The following is a 15,871-nucleotide window of genomic DNA, read 5'->3' on the forward strand; positions in this document are numbered from 1 at the left end:
CTTAAAGGTCAGGTCAGAGGCAGCCGAGTCATGGGTCTCACACTAGCCCTGCACCCTGGACATCAGCGAGGGCCCAATGGGATGGCTTTAGTAACAGTGCCCTAACCACCAGCACCCTTACACTGGGCAGCCAGAACTGCTGACCCATTATCCACCTTTCAACCCCACATCCCACTGAAATGCTCCAGGCAGCCCATGATCCCACTCTAAGATCTTTAAACACAAGTCCAGAGACCAAGAGCTTTTTAGCATCTTTATTTAAGAAGTCAAAACTGTGGACAGGTAACAATTCCAACTGTTGATATTTTCTGTTATAACAAATATAACTCAACCAGCCAGTTCTCCCCCCAGATTCCTTCTTCCAACCACATCCAGAGTGTCCATCAGTCAGTCCCTTAGTCACTTTCAAACCAGAAAGCTCAATTTTCTACAATTAGCACACCAGTTTCCTCAAGGATCACTCCCCGCTCCCCAGCCCCAAGTTTTCTTCAGTTCTTTTTTCCAGGACAGGATTATGGCCCCAGTTGGAGACGACGTGGATAAGACAGGTGCCACCTAAGGCCTGGCTTAGAAGCTGTTATCAGTTCACAGTCAAAGTCCATCAAACAGTATCAGCACCGAAGAGCAAGATCTTCACCAAGTCTTGTTTTTTATAGCTCCTGTCCAGGGAGAGCACCATTCAAAGTTCACAAGACAGCTGGGTTCAGAGTATTTAAGATGGAAAAAATATAGCACCATTGGAAGATAAGGGCCTACAGCCACACTTGATTTCATCACCTCCACATCAGACAGGAATCTGGATTAGAACTTCCAACACAGAGATCAGTAGAGGAGGGAAAAAAAACCCACAAAAACCTTTGGCCACCATATAAAACCCGGAGTGCTCCAAGGCACACATTTAGCCAATATTTAAGGAAAAAAAAAAAAATCATCAAAGCCTCAACCTTTGCTTACAATCTTTATTGAAGTTATACAAAAAGAATCCCCCAAAAGTGAAAAAATACATTATATACAAAAACACTTTCCATTGGGAGGAAGGCTCTGCTCCCTCTCTTAACATGCAGTGCTTTCAACTGTAGCTCCAGCCTCCACTGTCCCCTCCACTGCTGCCCGGCATTCAGCCTGATTCTCAGCCTGGAAGATAAACAGGGAGCCTGGGCATAAGTGACCCTACTTTAAGCCATTCTTTCTTACACAACTGAGCAGGCCTCAGTCAGAGGAAATAAACACAGGTCCCTTATCTGCTTTGCTCTCTACACTAAAAGAGCAATGACCACACGTTATAAGGCCATTTCCTAAATTCTCTGTAATAGGGCTGACAGAGCCAGTGTTCATATTAGAAAGAGGAGCAAAAAAAGACTGAATGGTCTTGCCAATTAAGTGTCTTCTCATACATTCATTAGAGTGGGACCGCTGATACGTATATAGGTTCCATTTGTCAATGAGACGTCCTATATTTTGTAACCAAACTGTTTCCTCTATGACCTCATTGTTTTTGAGGGTTGCACTCAAGTAATCCAAACAGGCTCAAGTTGGGGAACATGCACTTAGAAGGACTGGTTTCCCCAGGCCCTGAGAACAAGGGGAAATGAGGCAAGTGTCCAAACCCTGCTTAACTGCCCACCTCCTCCTCCATGTTTTCCGAAACTTCAGTTCCACTGGAGACAGCATCCCCACTGCCTCCATTCACCTCCGGCTCTTGTTTGGCTTTCTTTGCATCTTCTTTCCGGGGGCTCTCTTCCTCCGGTTTTCTCTAAAGATATAATTAATGGTGAAGGCTTCACAAGTGTGCTTAATGTTTTCAAAAGGACAACTGTAAAACAATTCCTTAACGCCCCCCTCTTCCCTATGGTGCAAAGATCCCAACACCAGGATTCACAGCTCTAAGGGTCTCCCTGGCCACAACCTGTCCTCTGCAGAAACAGATTGGTCTGCCCAAACATACCAATTCAGCCTCTCTAATGGAAGAGTGGGGTGGGGATGAGGAATAGATCTGAACAGTAACCAACCCACAAATTTGAATTCCTACATTTGAGTCAGGAAACAAAGCAAGAGTTCAGGCTCTTCCACAAGAGAAAAAAATTACTGCAACAGGCAGAAGGCAGACTCACACAAGTTTAAGTATCAAGAGATCTGCTGCTGAATGACTACTGTAAACCTGCCAGCTTCCTAAGATGGGCTGATCTGACCAGTCCTCCTCATCACCTTTCCTGAGAGCCCTTGGGCTAAAAACCAGGAAAGTTTTGCTAGAAGACATACTCAGTCAAGACCGATCTTCATTCAAATCCTCGCCTATTTTTGCAAAACGAATGTCTTACTGCACCTAGTATGAGGGGTGTTCATAGGAAAGATACTCCTCATGTATCATTTGGAGGAAAAAAAAATGCAGAGTGAGAAGAAGACAGAAAAGAAATGACCACATATAGATTTACCTTCTTTCTGACAAGGTGAGAAATATCGGTCACACAATTTGATGAGGAAGCACCATCTGTTGGCTTTCTACAGGCGATCTGACAATAAGAAACCTTTGTTAGCAATGTACTCCTAGACAAACAGAGGTGTAATATTAAGTGACAAAAACCACCTGAATACCCACCATGGAGGCTGAAGAGCCTCCTCCACTAGGAGTGAAACCTGAAGTAGAGCTCTCCACCTGTGTGAGAGATGACAAACCCAGGTGGGTCCCAGGACAGAGCCGACCAGGTCACCCACCTACAAGCAACTGTTTAAGACCTCAAATACTAGTGGCCACCATATAGTAGCAACATCACTCACCTCCTCTACTCATACCTGTGGTCACACATAGTAAGTAGCTGAGATAGAATTCAAACCCACACAGTCTGGCTCCAGAGCATATTATCTTAAGCATTAATATTTACTATTTGAGAGGAACAGTATATGAGTTCTCACATTCCCTCTGACCTCCAACTCCCTGGAAACCAAGTCATAAGTTAAGATTCTTAAGCAAATGGCACGCTAATACCATGATAAAGGGCCTTCAACAATATCGAATATACTATTATCAAAACTTTAAAAGGAAACCAAACGAACCAGAGTTGCTTTCAGAGCCAATTCAGCTACATTCCCACTACGCTGGGACTCCTTTGCATCTTCTATCTTCTCTCTAATTTCAGGTAGCAGCTCCTTCAGCTCCTCAATTTCTTTCTCATATTCAGTAGGTGACCCTTCGGCCTCCTTCATATGCTCATTAAGTACAGCTAGGAAGAACAGGCTGAAGTGATCAGTAACAGATAACACAAAAGAAGCCTTTTTTTTTTTAACTGTCAATACTGGATCCATCAAAATCATTGTGGAAACAGCTGATGCTTACTCACCCATTCTCTTCTCAATGACTTCAATAGATTTGCTGAACTGTGCCACTGCTTCATCATACTGAGAGTTGTACCCATAGGCCAAGCCCAGCTGGTAGTGGGTCTCTGCAAGGAGCCGATCATGGGCTTCCAGGTACTGCTCCTGCAGGTTTAGGCAAGCCTGGAACTCCTCCACAGCTTGGATGTAATTCTCTAACGAAGAGAAAAACAGCAAGCAATACTTCTAAAATTTCAGACCATGCTGCAGGAATATGCTCCCATCTTATATTTCATTTTTCTTCGTAGCATCTCCAGGACTCTTGACTAAAAACCATCAAAATGACTTTAAAAAACCTACTGAGGTGCTTCCCTGGTGGTGCAGTGGTTAAGAATCCGCCTGCCAATGCAGGGGACACAGGTTTGAGCCCCGGTCCGGGAAGATCCCACATGCCACGGAGTAACTAAGCCCGTGCACCACAACTACTGAGCCCGCACTCTAGAGCTTGTGAGCCACAACTACTGAAGTCTGCGTGCCTACAGCCCATCTCCGCAACAAGAGAAGCCACCGCAATGAGCAGCCCGTGCACCGCAACGAAGAGTGGCCCCCGCTCACCCCAACTAGAGAAGGCCACGCAGAGCAAGGAAGACCCAACGCAGCCATAAATTTAAAAAAAAAAAAAAAACCCTATTGAGAAGGACTTCCTTGGCAGTCCAGTGGTTAGGACTCCGCACTCCCAATGCAGGGGGCAGGGGTTCAGTCCCTGGCTGGGGAACTAAGATCCCACATGCTGCACAATACGGCCAAAAAGAAAAAAAGCCTACTGTCCTTTTAAAGCTAATTGCCCACAATTTATGATCAATTGAGCTAGATTTTAAGGAATTAGAGGAAGATTAAGGCAGGGGCAAGGGATGTGTTAGAAAAGAGAGTAAAATGGAAAATGTATTACCAGATTCAACACTAACTTCTCCAAGTTTAAGATGTGCCTGTGCAGCATAAAGCTGAGCTTCTTTCGTGTCTTGCCTAAAAGAAGGAAAGATGGTCAGAAACCTTATTAATAAGCATCTGTCGAACCCTAACTGCTTTGTCTTCAACCACCAAGCTCCCAACCTAGAAGCACCAAGAGTTTTACCTTTTAAAAATGATCTTTGCTAAATCCAGCATATCCCAGGCAAGCTCTAGGTTCCCAATCTCCTCTTCTTCATTTTCTTGAAGAGACTGAAGTATATCCAAATCATTAGTATTAGGCAGAAGTACAAGACAGGCATCATTTGATTATAAATCTAAATGTATAATTTAGTATAGCTTGGGGGCGTGGGACGGGGAGAGACTGATATAGGATTCAAAGTTCATATTTTTCTCCCTAAACCTACAGAATGGACCCCTACAAAGTCTACCCCATATCACCTTATGTCAGTGATAGTTAGCAGTGATATGTTGGGTCATGTCCTAACTGACAGGACCCCCTGGGTTCAAATGGATCTGTCTATTCCCAGCATGAATAAAGGGTCCCCAAGCCCTAACCAAGAAACAGCTACCTATAATAATCATGCCTACACTAGTAAACCAAAGTCCCACAATAAGAAAGTAGACAATGATACTGAACAAATAATTCACCTTGTTTTCAAGAAGTGAATCATTTGGTGTTTCTTCAGCCTTGTCATTTTCTTTATCCTCCTCTTCTGAGCCCTCGGTTTCTGCAAGTAAAAATTCTTCAGTATTGAGAATATTAAGGATCTGACAAGTCAAAAATTCCAATAAACATTTGTCAAATAACCTACATTCTGAGGTAGGACAGGCCAGATACTAAGCCAAATCAGTTAACATCTGAACTGGATGTAAATAATAAAGCCAGTGGTTAACAGTCTAATTCAAGTCTAATCCAGACTTAGACTGTATAATCTTATAGTGTCTATGGTTCAGAGCTTCAATGATCAACAGGCTGTGTTTCTCTTCTAAAAGTCAACCTGGACCGTTCAGATCAAAACAGATTAGCTGACTTTTATTCATGGGCTTTAGAAGCTCCCATCTACTCAACCAGAATCAGCTGGAGGCCTCAGCCAGTATTCCTGGGGTCTTTAAGCCAATTGTCAGTTAATACTAATAAGGCTAAGAAAATACCAAAAGTTAAATTACTCCAGTCCATTCAAAGCAAGAATACTCAAGAGACTAGCTTTCCCACAACAGAACTGTGAACGGAAAAGCATAGCCCTTACCAACTCTCACCAATGAGCATGCCACACACTCCAGCCAGCTCTAGCACGTACAGAATTTGAGTGAGCAGTACCATGTTAAAATTTCCAGCCATATCAACACCATATTTCACCATATTAACAACACTCACAAGTTAACTGCCTGTAAGGACAGGCTGCTGATAAATAGCTCTACACATCACTTAAAGTTCAAAATGTCAAGTGATTAATAAATGAACCTTTGGGGGTCCACAATTCATGAAATGGGTATAATGTGCCTATCTCTGCCATCTTTCATTAAGCATTTAACACCAGCAGAAAAGCTCAAATATTGTCTCCTAACTAAAAACTAGGCCTTAGAGCCATGAAGTCAGGTTAAAGGACTTTTATCTAACAATACTGCTTCGGGATGGGAATAGGCACAGAAAAGTCCTATAAATTAGGACAAACTAAAGCCCTCTAAGAACCAGTTAAAGTTACAAGCTAATTATAGTTAACCTCTACAGCAAACAAACCGCATTTTATCAAGTGCCTCCCTTTTCTCCTGTTGACTTTGTAATTTGGTGCTTCTGAAATATAAGTACCCACACCACCATACACCATTATATTTCCATGCCCAAATTTTGAAGTGGTTTGTGTACTTAGTTCCCTGATGTTAGACTAGATGGGTGGTTTTATTGACTCTGACAATGAAGCCCATCCTCCACCAGAATATATGACAGGTGAAGCAGATCTTTGTATTTCTCACAATACTAAAAAAACCAAACACCTTACCTTCCCAATTTGTAGGAAAATTTGACAAAATGTTGTTATTCTATGTTCTTCTTATTTATCTGGTATCTGTTCCACTCATACCAAAATGCTAAAAGTTGACATCTAATTTGCATAAAATAGTTATTTGGAGTTTTACATCAAATTTTTAAATTAAAATTCTTATAATGGTCTGAGAAAAATATTGGTTTCTCTTGAGGAATCTGTACTACCTTCATGGAATGGTGGAGAGGGAGCTAGGTTAAAGAGAAAGCCATTACTTTAAAATAACACTTTCCAACCTGGTAACCTGTACCCACATATTACTAGGAATGCAGTGAAGGCCTCAGTAAAGAGATCTGTTAAAATATTTTCTAAGCTTCTTTGAAAATGGAGTCTTTTTTGTGGTATGCCATCCTTCAGAGAAAGGGAAACAATGTTTTATAACATACCATTTCTCTGATCTTGTAGCATCTTCAAAACAGTACGGGCAGAGAGTTGTGCAAACCAGAAGAATGACTCTCAAAGGCCAAGTAAAGGCAATCTGCTGATTCTCTGGTTATTCTAGCATTCCCAAAGGATAGTTAGGAAACACTACAAATTGACCTGTACAGTCAGTCTGAGCATGGCCAAGCTTTATGCCTACAACATTAAAATTTTGTTCACTTACCAATCATACCTAGTGTGACAATGAGAAAAGAATAGGCTTATTATCTTTTTCTTTTTAAGGGATATAGAGAGCCCAAGAGATGGCAGGAAATGGAGGTTTTAAGAGAAAACCTCTTGTAAGATTTCTGCAGGCTAGTGTTACCATGTAAATTTCTGACAAGAGGTGGGTTAACAGAAGGGATGAAAGTTGCCTTCCTCAGTGTGAGGTATCTTTGGAAGAACAATACATTCAAATCAGATCTAGGGTCAGATTCCAGTACTGTGATGTACTGTTTGACCCTAAACAAGTCACGTAACCCCTAAGCCTCAGCTTCCTCATCACTATAACTGGAGTAATACTACCTACTTACACAGTACTGTATTTTGGAAATCAAAAGTAATGTATGTGAGAGAGCTCTAACAATGTTACTTGTGAGACTCAAATGAATAGTTTTTGAACTGTGGAGAAATGACATCTCTACTGTAGCTTATTATTCAAAGTCCAACTTCAGAGAGCCAGCAGAGCTTTTTACTACTCTAGCTAATTATCATTAAAAATTAAGACATGGGAGGTTTTTTTAAATTGAGGAATTCAGTTCTGTGCTTTTCCCATAGATATCTCCTAAAGCCCAATAAGTAGCCCAATGGTTCTACCATTTAGCCAATTCACTACTGGTTACCATGCCTGTGCTGGCTGGAGTACAGGGACCTGCACATAGGTAGAAGGAAGCTTACCAGAATCAGCTACACATATTGATAATGGGTCTTTGAACATCTAAAACTTAAGAGAACTCGAAGTAGTCTGTCAATTATATAAGTAATATATATGTGTAATAATGATTAATTAGAATATACCTATGGTTATTAATAACAACATTAGATAAATCTTATGGACAGTAGAATCCTCAAATGATAGTATAACTCAAGTCAGACGTGCCAGTTATGGAGTTGGTAATTAGAGGCTTATACATCTTAATGAAACTGAATCACAATTAGACCAATAATACTATATAAAGCATTCACACTTTATAATGTTCTAAGTAACAAAAAATTCAGTTTAGCAGCCAAAGCAAGCATGAAATGAGGGGGGAAAGCAGCAAGAGGGCTTAACGGTTAGGTTTTCTGTTATCTTTGGAGGGGGCTAATTTAACTAATGTGAATAAGCCTCTGAACACTTACTGAAGACTAAAAGTAAAGATTACCAGAGTTCTTCCACTCTGGCGATAGAACATTCAAGGGTTAACTGCCTTCATATAAATGGCATGCCTGCTTAAGTGTATCAATTCAGTGGATTCTACTGCTCTAATCCTGATTCCTAAAGCAGAGAAAAAGGAACCAAGTGAACAGTAAATTTAAAAATCAAGAGGCATGCAAGTGAACATCCATTCAGCATTCTCTGCCAGCCTAGCCCACTACTTCCCTATCTACCCCACTTCCCACCCACCTTTATTGGCTAGTATGGTACAAGTTACTGATAGCTAGCCAAGTCTCAGATATCACAGAAAGGCCTATTTTGCAGTTAGTAAAGCGTTAGTTTATAAGCCAGCTAAAGAAGACTTGCTTTAACTTGCTCAACTTATCACCACCTTCTTAAACTAACCCCATTTTCACTTAGCCCTTTCCTAATCCGGATTAAAGGCAGACGGAAAATCCTGAATGGAAGGCTGACTTTTACCCATGATTAGTGAGTCAAATCCAGAATGTACTCCACCCACTGCAGCTCTTGCATGTCCCGGTTACCTTCACCCTCTTTCATCTGTTCTTCTTTGTCTTGTGTTTCTTCATTAGCAGCTATCTTAACTTTGTCTTCAGGGGATTTCTCGGTAGCCCCCTGGGCTACCTTAGTCTCAACCCCATCTCCAGCTGCCTCAGACTCTTCTATAGACAGCTTAGTCTCCTCCTGGCTAGGAACCAACTCTGCCCTGACCTTCTCCTCTAGTCCTGAGCCATCTTTTGTTTCTGTCCGTCCTTCTGCATTAGTCTTCGGTTCATTGGGAGTGTGATCCCCTGCAGCTGATAGTCCATTGACTGCACCATCCTTAGGGAGAACTGGCTCCTCCTGCCCAGGCTTCTCGGAGACTTCTGATCCAGCTTCTGCAGCCGAGGCCTCTGCAGCCTGTGCTGTCACCTCTGGTGACTCTTCAGCAGGAGGCAATTCTTGCCCTACCAACTGCTCAAGAACAGCCTTTCCTGGCTCACTTGCAGAGACAGCTACCTGCTCCTTTGGCTCATCCCCACCCACATCCACTGGCTTGACTGCTTCTATCTCCACTGCAGTGCCCTGCTCTTCTAGAGTCACAACAGGTTGCTCTTCTGAAGCTTCTTTTGGTTTCTCCTCTATGCTCGCAATTACTTCTCCCTGACCTCCTTTTTCTCTGAACTCTTCTTGGACGTCAGTTCCAGAAACTGATTTTCCTTCCTCAGCATCTGGTGTTTCCCGTTCTGCCTTCTTAGAAGTGACTTCAGCTTCATTCAGTCCTTCTGGTGCTGCTGTTCCTTTTCCCTCTTTAGTGGTTTCAGTTAACTGATCTGGAGTTGATTCAACTTTTTCCTGTAGTTCCCCTGCAGGCTCACTTATATCCATATCTTCTCTTCCACCCTTCTCCATATCAGTTTCCTGTTCTTTATCCGTTTCAGGCTTTACCAGAGACTTGTCTTCTGTTTTTTTGGCTTCTTTTTCTCCCATGGCGTCATAAACCTGTTCTCTCAACTCTTCCCTTGCTTCCTCTACATGGTTAAAGAACATGAAGCATAAACATGTCTTCGAGTTTAATGATAAAGGCATAAATGGAAACTAAAAATACATTCCCTTTAAACCCTCAAACAGCCTGGCTTATGTTTTAGCAGATGGCCTGCAAATTATCTGCCCCCTTGAGAAAAGCAAAGGGAAACTCCCAGCTAGCAGAGCAACTTACTGCAAAAGAAACCCAAGCTCCTTAAATTAGATATTATTTTACTTGAGCATTCTGATATCAGTTAGGTAAGAGATGCCAAGCTTTTACATTCTCTTCTATACACTATATAGACCTCCATCTGATATGTAAAATTCTAGCAGCCAAACTCAAATTAGAAATTAACATTTAATTTTCTTAGACACAAAAAAATGTAAAAGGGCTCCAAAAGCACAGCCATTAAAATAACTGAGCTGTAAAGACTTTTTAAAATTCACATCAGAAAAATATTTAAGGTTGTTTTAATACTTAAAACATCAATTTAAATAACCAGACTTATTTGGGAAATTAAGTTATCCCCTTACAAAAGCCTGCTATCTGTTTCAGTAATCAGCCACCTCCCCTGCAGTCTCCACCAGATGCAGGTGTCACCCCAGGAGAGATCATTCAGGATAAGGAGAGCCCTATTTCCATCACTTGTACACAAGAAATCAACGTCGCATCTCTTGAATGTCACATGTAACTCCACATACCATCTATGTTATCATTATTTTCTACCAGAGTTTCTTCTTCTGTTTTTTCTCCTTCCTCCTCTTCCACATGCACACCTTCCAGGGCATTTCCCAACACACCATTCTCCATTCTAGCAGAACAAAAGGAGAAAGCACTAAAGGTATGATGGCTAGAACCTAACAGTCTTTGTAAGACAGAAACTGTAGTCCTGTATTTTAAAAGCAACAGAAGAGTAAGCAAGTACAGAGAATATAAACTATAAGCACTCATGAAAGAAATGCAATGATCAAAACTTTTAATATAAATTAAGGCTGTAAGAGCACTGAAAGAAATAAACATACCCTTTTTATCCAGCCACCTGAAAAAACACTGATGACTCTTATCAAAAGGGCCATATTTCCCAAACTTCTCATCCACCTACATTTCTCTAGATGGCCAAAAACATTCTGGCAAGGTTTTCAAGACAAATCCTTAGAATGCTCTACAAAATTAGAAAACTTAGCAGAACTGAGATTAAATAGATTACAGAATATTTGCTCCTCTGTGTACCCTCAATATATTTTATTCTGATTAATAAATTCTGGTGGAAGATACACAACAACTTTCCAACAGTTAAGACTACTTGTGAGTCTTATCTTAAGACATTTTCACATGCCAGTGTTTTCAAATTGTCCTTCATTCAGTCCTTCTTATGGATGACTGTTTTGGGCTAGCTGAGAGTGATTTCAAAGGTTCTCTCTCTAAATTGGACTTTGATAAATTACTGACTATTCACTAATGGAAAGACCTCTGCTTCTAATTACTGCAAAAGTCAAAATTTAAGTATAACTTTACTCTTTGTATCAGGTGACTTTCAAAACTCCCATCAAGGGAATTCTCTGGTGGTCCAGTGATTAGGACTCCGCGCTTTCACTGCTGGGGGCACAAGTTCAATCCCTGGTTGGGGAACTAATATCCCACAAGCCCACAGCATGCCCCCCCTGCCAAAAAAAAACTTCCATCAATATTTCATGCTCCTTCTAAACCCCCCCAGTAAAACCTGTCCCACTTAGCTCATGTGAAATCTCAAAGCTAGTAAACAATCTTAGCAAACAAAGAAGCAAGTTTTTAAATAAGACTACTATGATACAAAACATATTCCTTAAAGACTTGGCTTGAAAGACATACCTTGCCAACTCCAGAAGCGATTTCCCATAGAAAAAGAAGGCTTCTCCACATTCATTAGCTGTCTCTCCATACTTCTTACCTCTACAAAGAGAATAACAGCTAAGATCTGAATTAACATCTAGTCTAAAAATTTCTTCCCCTAGTTCTTTAGCTATAAAATGACATTTCTTCTGTAACACATCCTTCTAGGAAACCAATGCTCCACTCCTCTTGCTTTGAAGTCAAGGTCCAAGGGACTTTAAGAATGAATGAATTAATGTTGCCTGTTCTTCATCTATATAGTATATAATTACAAATTTAGATATATAATATACATTATATAATTAGAATATAATATATACTCTAAAAGACATCCATTTGCTACAGTTATACTATATAATCTAAGAGCCAAATTACATTAATAGGCGTTTCTCCTGGTATAAGATAGGGGTCAATACGGGCCAGAATATTGTTAGAGTTAGAGGGCCTTTGGCTGGGACCCAAAGCATGAATAAGGTCCATGGAAAGGCATGATGATAAAGAGTTAAGAGAATGTTCTCTGGAGCCTGACTGCCTAGGTTCAAATCCTGCCTCTAACTTTTAACCTTAGTCAAGTTACTTAATCTCACAGTACCTCAGTTTTCTCATCTGTAAAATGGAAATGTTAAGAACCAGTCAGAGATATTGCAAGAACTAATTAAGTTAATGTATATAAAATCATTTAAAATAATGCTTAGAAATACAGATAGCACTATATATACAAATTTAAGCTATTAATATCTAGACAGGGAAGAAGAAGAGGAAAAAAATACAAGTGTGATAAATGGTAAGGAGGAGGTACTTTATGTGGAGTAAGGAGACCAGCTATCATGGGGTAAAGGATTGGCAGAAATCATGCTAAGCCAGGCCAACTAACAGCCTGAGAGATTAGTGAGAGTAAACAGTACAACTAAACAAAGAAACTATTGTGATGAAGGTCATGTTTAAGGGTAGTCTACTAGATTAAAATAATGCATCTCAAATTTTCCTCCTAAATACCCTTAATGGCAGGACAGTGAGAATACTGAACTTTCCAGGAATAAGGAATAAGCTAAGAAGTGTGTTTCTATGTGCTTAATCTTAAAAACTTAGATTTTAACATTTTCATTTTAAGATAACCACATACTTTTATATAAAAATACCTAAATACTCAGCATCAGATGAAATCTGGGCCCTACCCTTAGCACACCACTGAATACCAGAACCTCAGCTCTTCAGACTCAGGTGATGATGAAGAGACCAGAGGCCAGAGGCCAATAATCTGAAAAGATTATTGCAGACATCCAGGAGTAAGACTCTGTTCTAGAAGGAGTAAGGGTTGTGGGGAAAAATGGACAAATATGACCCTGAACCAAAACCAGGACAAGTTAGTTAGTGATGAACAGAAAACAAATTAACTTAACTCAGGAAAATCAAAGGCTGAAATTGGTCAGTGATACATAAGTTTTATAGTTATAGGAATAAATTTACACATGAAAAATAATCAAATCTTCTTAAACTCTTGCTCTTTATTCTTTTTATCCCATTAAACAACTTTTTATGATTCAACTTTATTAGGAACACAATATCCCATCATAGCAAAACACAGTACTTACAAAAGACTAGCTGCTTCCTGGAAGGCATTGACAGCTGCTGGAATATCCCCCATCACCAGATGTTTCTGTCCTAAACCCAATAGTTTCTTAGCTTCACTATCCACATCCAGACTGCAAGAGAAAGATTTTTTTTCAAATGTCAAATACTTTTAGAACCAACATTTTTGGAATACCTGCTACATTTAAACCATAATACTTTAATTTCTTTAAACCTCTGAACTACTCTGGCAAGGCTTAGCTAACCCACACTTACCTATCACTAAAAAAGCTCACTACCAAGATATATGAATGGTAAATAAGCACATGAAAAGACGCTCAACAACATCAGTCATTTGAGAAATGCAAATTAAACTCATAATGAGATACTATTATACTCCCACTAGAATGGTGAAAATGTAAAGACTGACCACCATCAAGTGTTGGCAAAGATGTAGAACAACTAGAACTCTCATATTCTGCTGACAGGAATGTAAAATGGGAGAGTCACTTTAGAAAACAGCTGGAGAGTTTCTTAAAGTTAGATATATACCCACCATATGATATCTAGCCATTCCATTCCTAGGTATTAACCCAAGAGAAATGAAAGTATATGCCCATAAAGACACGTACACAAATATTCATAGCAGCTTTATCTACAGTAGCCAAAAACTAGAAACCCAAATGGATAAACTGTGATATATCCACAATATGGAATATCAATAAAACGGAATGAACTGTTGAAACACATAACATGGATGAATCTTAATTATGCTGAATCAAAGATGCCCAAAAAAAAGTACATACAGTATGATTCGATTTAGATAATATTCTACAAAATGCAAACTCATCTACAGCAACAGAAGGTAGATTAGTGGTTGCCTGGAGAGGGAATGAAGTACAAAGGAACATAAAGAAATTTTGAGATGATAAATATATCCTTATCTTATGATATTGGTCTACAGGTATATACACATGTAAAAGCTCATCAAATTGCTCACTTCAAAAATGTGCAGTTTAGGGGACTTCCCTGATGGCGCAGCAGTTAAGAATCCACCTGCCAATGTAGCGGACACGGGTTCAAGCCCTGGTCCGGGAAGATTCCACTTGCCGCAGAGCAACTAAGCTCGTGTGTCACAAATACTGAGCCTGTGCTCTAGAGCCCATGAGCCACAACTACTGAAGCCTGTGCACCTACAGCCTGTGTCCCACAACAAGAAAAGCCACTGCAATGAGAAGCCCACGCACCACAACGAAGAGCAGCCCCCACTCGCCACAACTAGAAAAAAGCCTACGCACAGACCCAGCACAACCCAAAAAAAAAAAAAAAAAACCTTCAAAACAATAATAATAATAATAGAAGAAGAAGACTACTTAGAAAGAATCTAGGCTAAGACCGAGGAAATAGTAGAAATGGTTAGATTCTCAATATACTTATTTTGGAATTTGCTAACGTACTGGATACATAATTTCTTGAATGAAAGTGATAAAACCAATGCTTTCTGGCCTGGGCAACCGTGATAACAATGGACACTTACTATGTGTCATGTGATAATTATACCTATATTTACATTTAATCTTGGTATCCACTTCATAAGGCTGTAACTTATCTCCATTTTACAGATGTGAAAACAGAGTTAGTGGCAGGGACCATCTAGATCTCTAGATCATCTAGACCATCTAGATCAAGATTTATACAACACTGCCATTTACTGAGATAGTCAACTGAGGAAAAAGCAGGTGAGGGGCAGGGTAATCTAGTTTTGGACATGTTAATTGTAAGATGCCTACTGAACCGCCAAGATATTCAAAGGAAGAGATTCAAGAAACATGTAGGGACTAAAGATACAAATGGGGTGTTATGCGCTTAAAGCCACGGGCCTGAGCTAAACTGGGGGAGATTTACCTAGGGAGTGACTATTAATAAAGAAGTCATAGGACTGAGCCCTGAGAGCATTTCTACATCAGAGGCAGGGGAAATGGGGAAGAACAAGCCCTTGTCACTCCCCCTACTGAAAAAAGAATAGATAGTAAGGGAAAAAAATATAGTATCCCTGAAGCCAAATGAAGACATGTAAAGAAAGTGATCCACTGGATCAAATGTTACTGACAAGATTAACTAATCACTAGATTAAGGAATAATATAGATGGCATTAATGACCATTAAGCAAAACCACTTTTTTTTTTTTTTTTTTGCGGTACGCAGGCCTCTCACTGTTGTGGCCTCTCCCGCTGCAGAGCACAGGCTCCAGACACGCAGGCTCAGTAGCCATGGTTCACAGGCCCAGCCGCTCCGCCGCATGTGGGATCTTCCCAGACCAGGGCACGAACCCGTGTCCCCTGCATCGGCAGGCGGACTCTCAACCACTGCACCACCAGGGAAGCCCAAGACCATTTTAGAATGGTGAAAGAAAAACTTGAAGAATGTTCAGGAAATAAAAAAGGGGAAGTAAAGAAACAAAGTAACAACAACTCTTTCATGTTTTCTTGTCCAAGAAACAGAAATGAAGTAATAGGTAGAAGGGGATGTGGGGGATCAATGAAGGGTTAAAAATAGGAATACAGGGCTTCCCTGGTGGCGCAATGGTTGAGAATCTGCCTGCTAATGCAGGGGACACGGGTTCGAGCCCTGGTCTAGGAGGATCCCACATGCCACGGAGCAACTAGGCCTGTGTACCACAACTACTGAGCCTGCGCACCACAACTACTGAGCCTGCGCCTCTGGAGCCTGTGCTCTGCAACAAGAGAGGCTGCGATAGTGAGAGGCCCCCGCTTGCCACAACTAGAGAAAGCCCACACACAGAAATGAAGG

General features: G+C 40.6%; 1 protein-coding gene across 3 annotated transcripts in view; it reads right to left on the reverse strand.

Annotated features, from left to right (window-relative positions):
- Window positions 1-239: 239 nt before the first annotated feature.
- NASP (nuclear autoantigenic sperm protein) overlaps window positions 240-15,871 on the reverse strand; it is a 36,145-nt gene continuing 20,513 nt past the window's right edge. For 2 of the 3 annotated variants that reach the window (XM_033416538.2, XM_049701137.1), the window contains exons 3-15: window positions 13,084-13,194; window positions 11,471-11,551; window positions 10,324-10,433; window positions 8,640-9,626; window positions 4,927-5,006; window positions 4,442-4,527; window positions 4,259-4,332; window positions 3,336-3,524; window positions 3,052-3,218; window positions 2,597-2,653; window positions 2,433-2,510; window positions 1,625-1,753; window positions 240-1,134 (exon numbers count right to left, since the gene is read on the reverse strand). In XM_033416538.2, coding sequence (XP_033272429.1) covers window positions 1,054-1,134; window positions 1,625-1,753; window positions 2,433-2,510; window positions 2,597-2,653; window positions 3,052-3,218; window positions 3,336-3,524; window positions 4,259-4,332; window positions 4,442-4,527; window positions 4,927-5,006; window positions 8,640-9,626; window positions 10,324-10,433; window positions 11,471-11,551; window positions 13,084-13,194 — 2,230 coding nt within the window. In that variant the 3' untranslated portion in view covers window positions 240-1,053. The remainder of the gene's footprint in view (window positions 1,135-1,624; window positions 1,754-2,432; window positions 2,511-2,596; window positions 2,654-3,051; window positions 3,219-3,335; window positions 3,525-4,258; window positions 4,333-4,441; window positions 4,528-4,926; window positions 5,007-8,639; window positions 9,627-10,323; window positions 10,434-11,470; window positions 11,552-13,083; window positions 13,195-15,871) is intronic. The other variant, XM_033416540.2, reaches the window with a different exon arrangement.

This window comes from Orcinus orca, chromosome 1 (assembly GCF_937001465.1).
Source record: "Orcinus orca chromosome 1, mOrcOrc1.1, whole genome shotgun sequence".
In the NCBI taxonomy this organism is placed as follows: Eukaryota; Metazoa; Chordata; class Mammalia; order Artiodactyla; family Delphinidae; genus Orcinus; species Orcinus orca.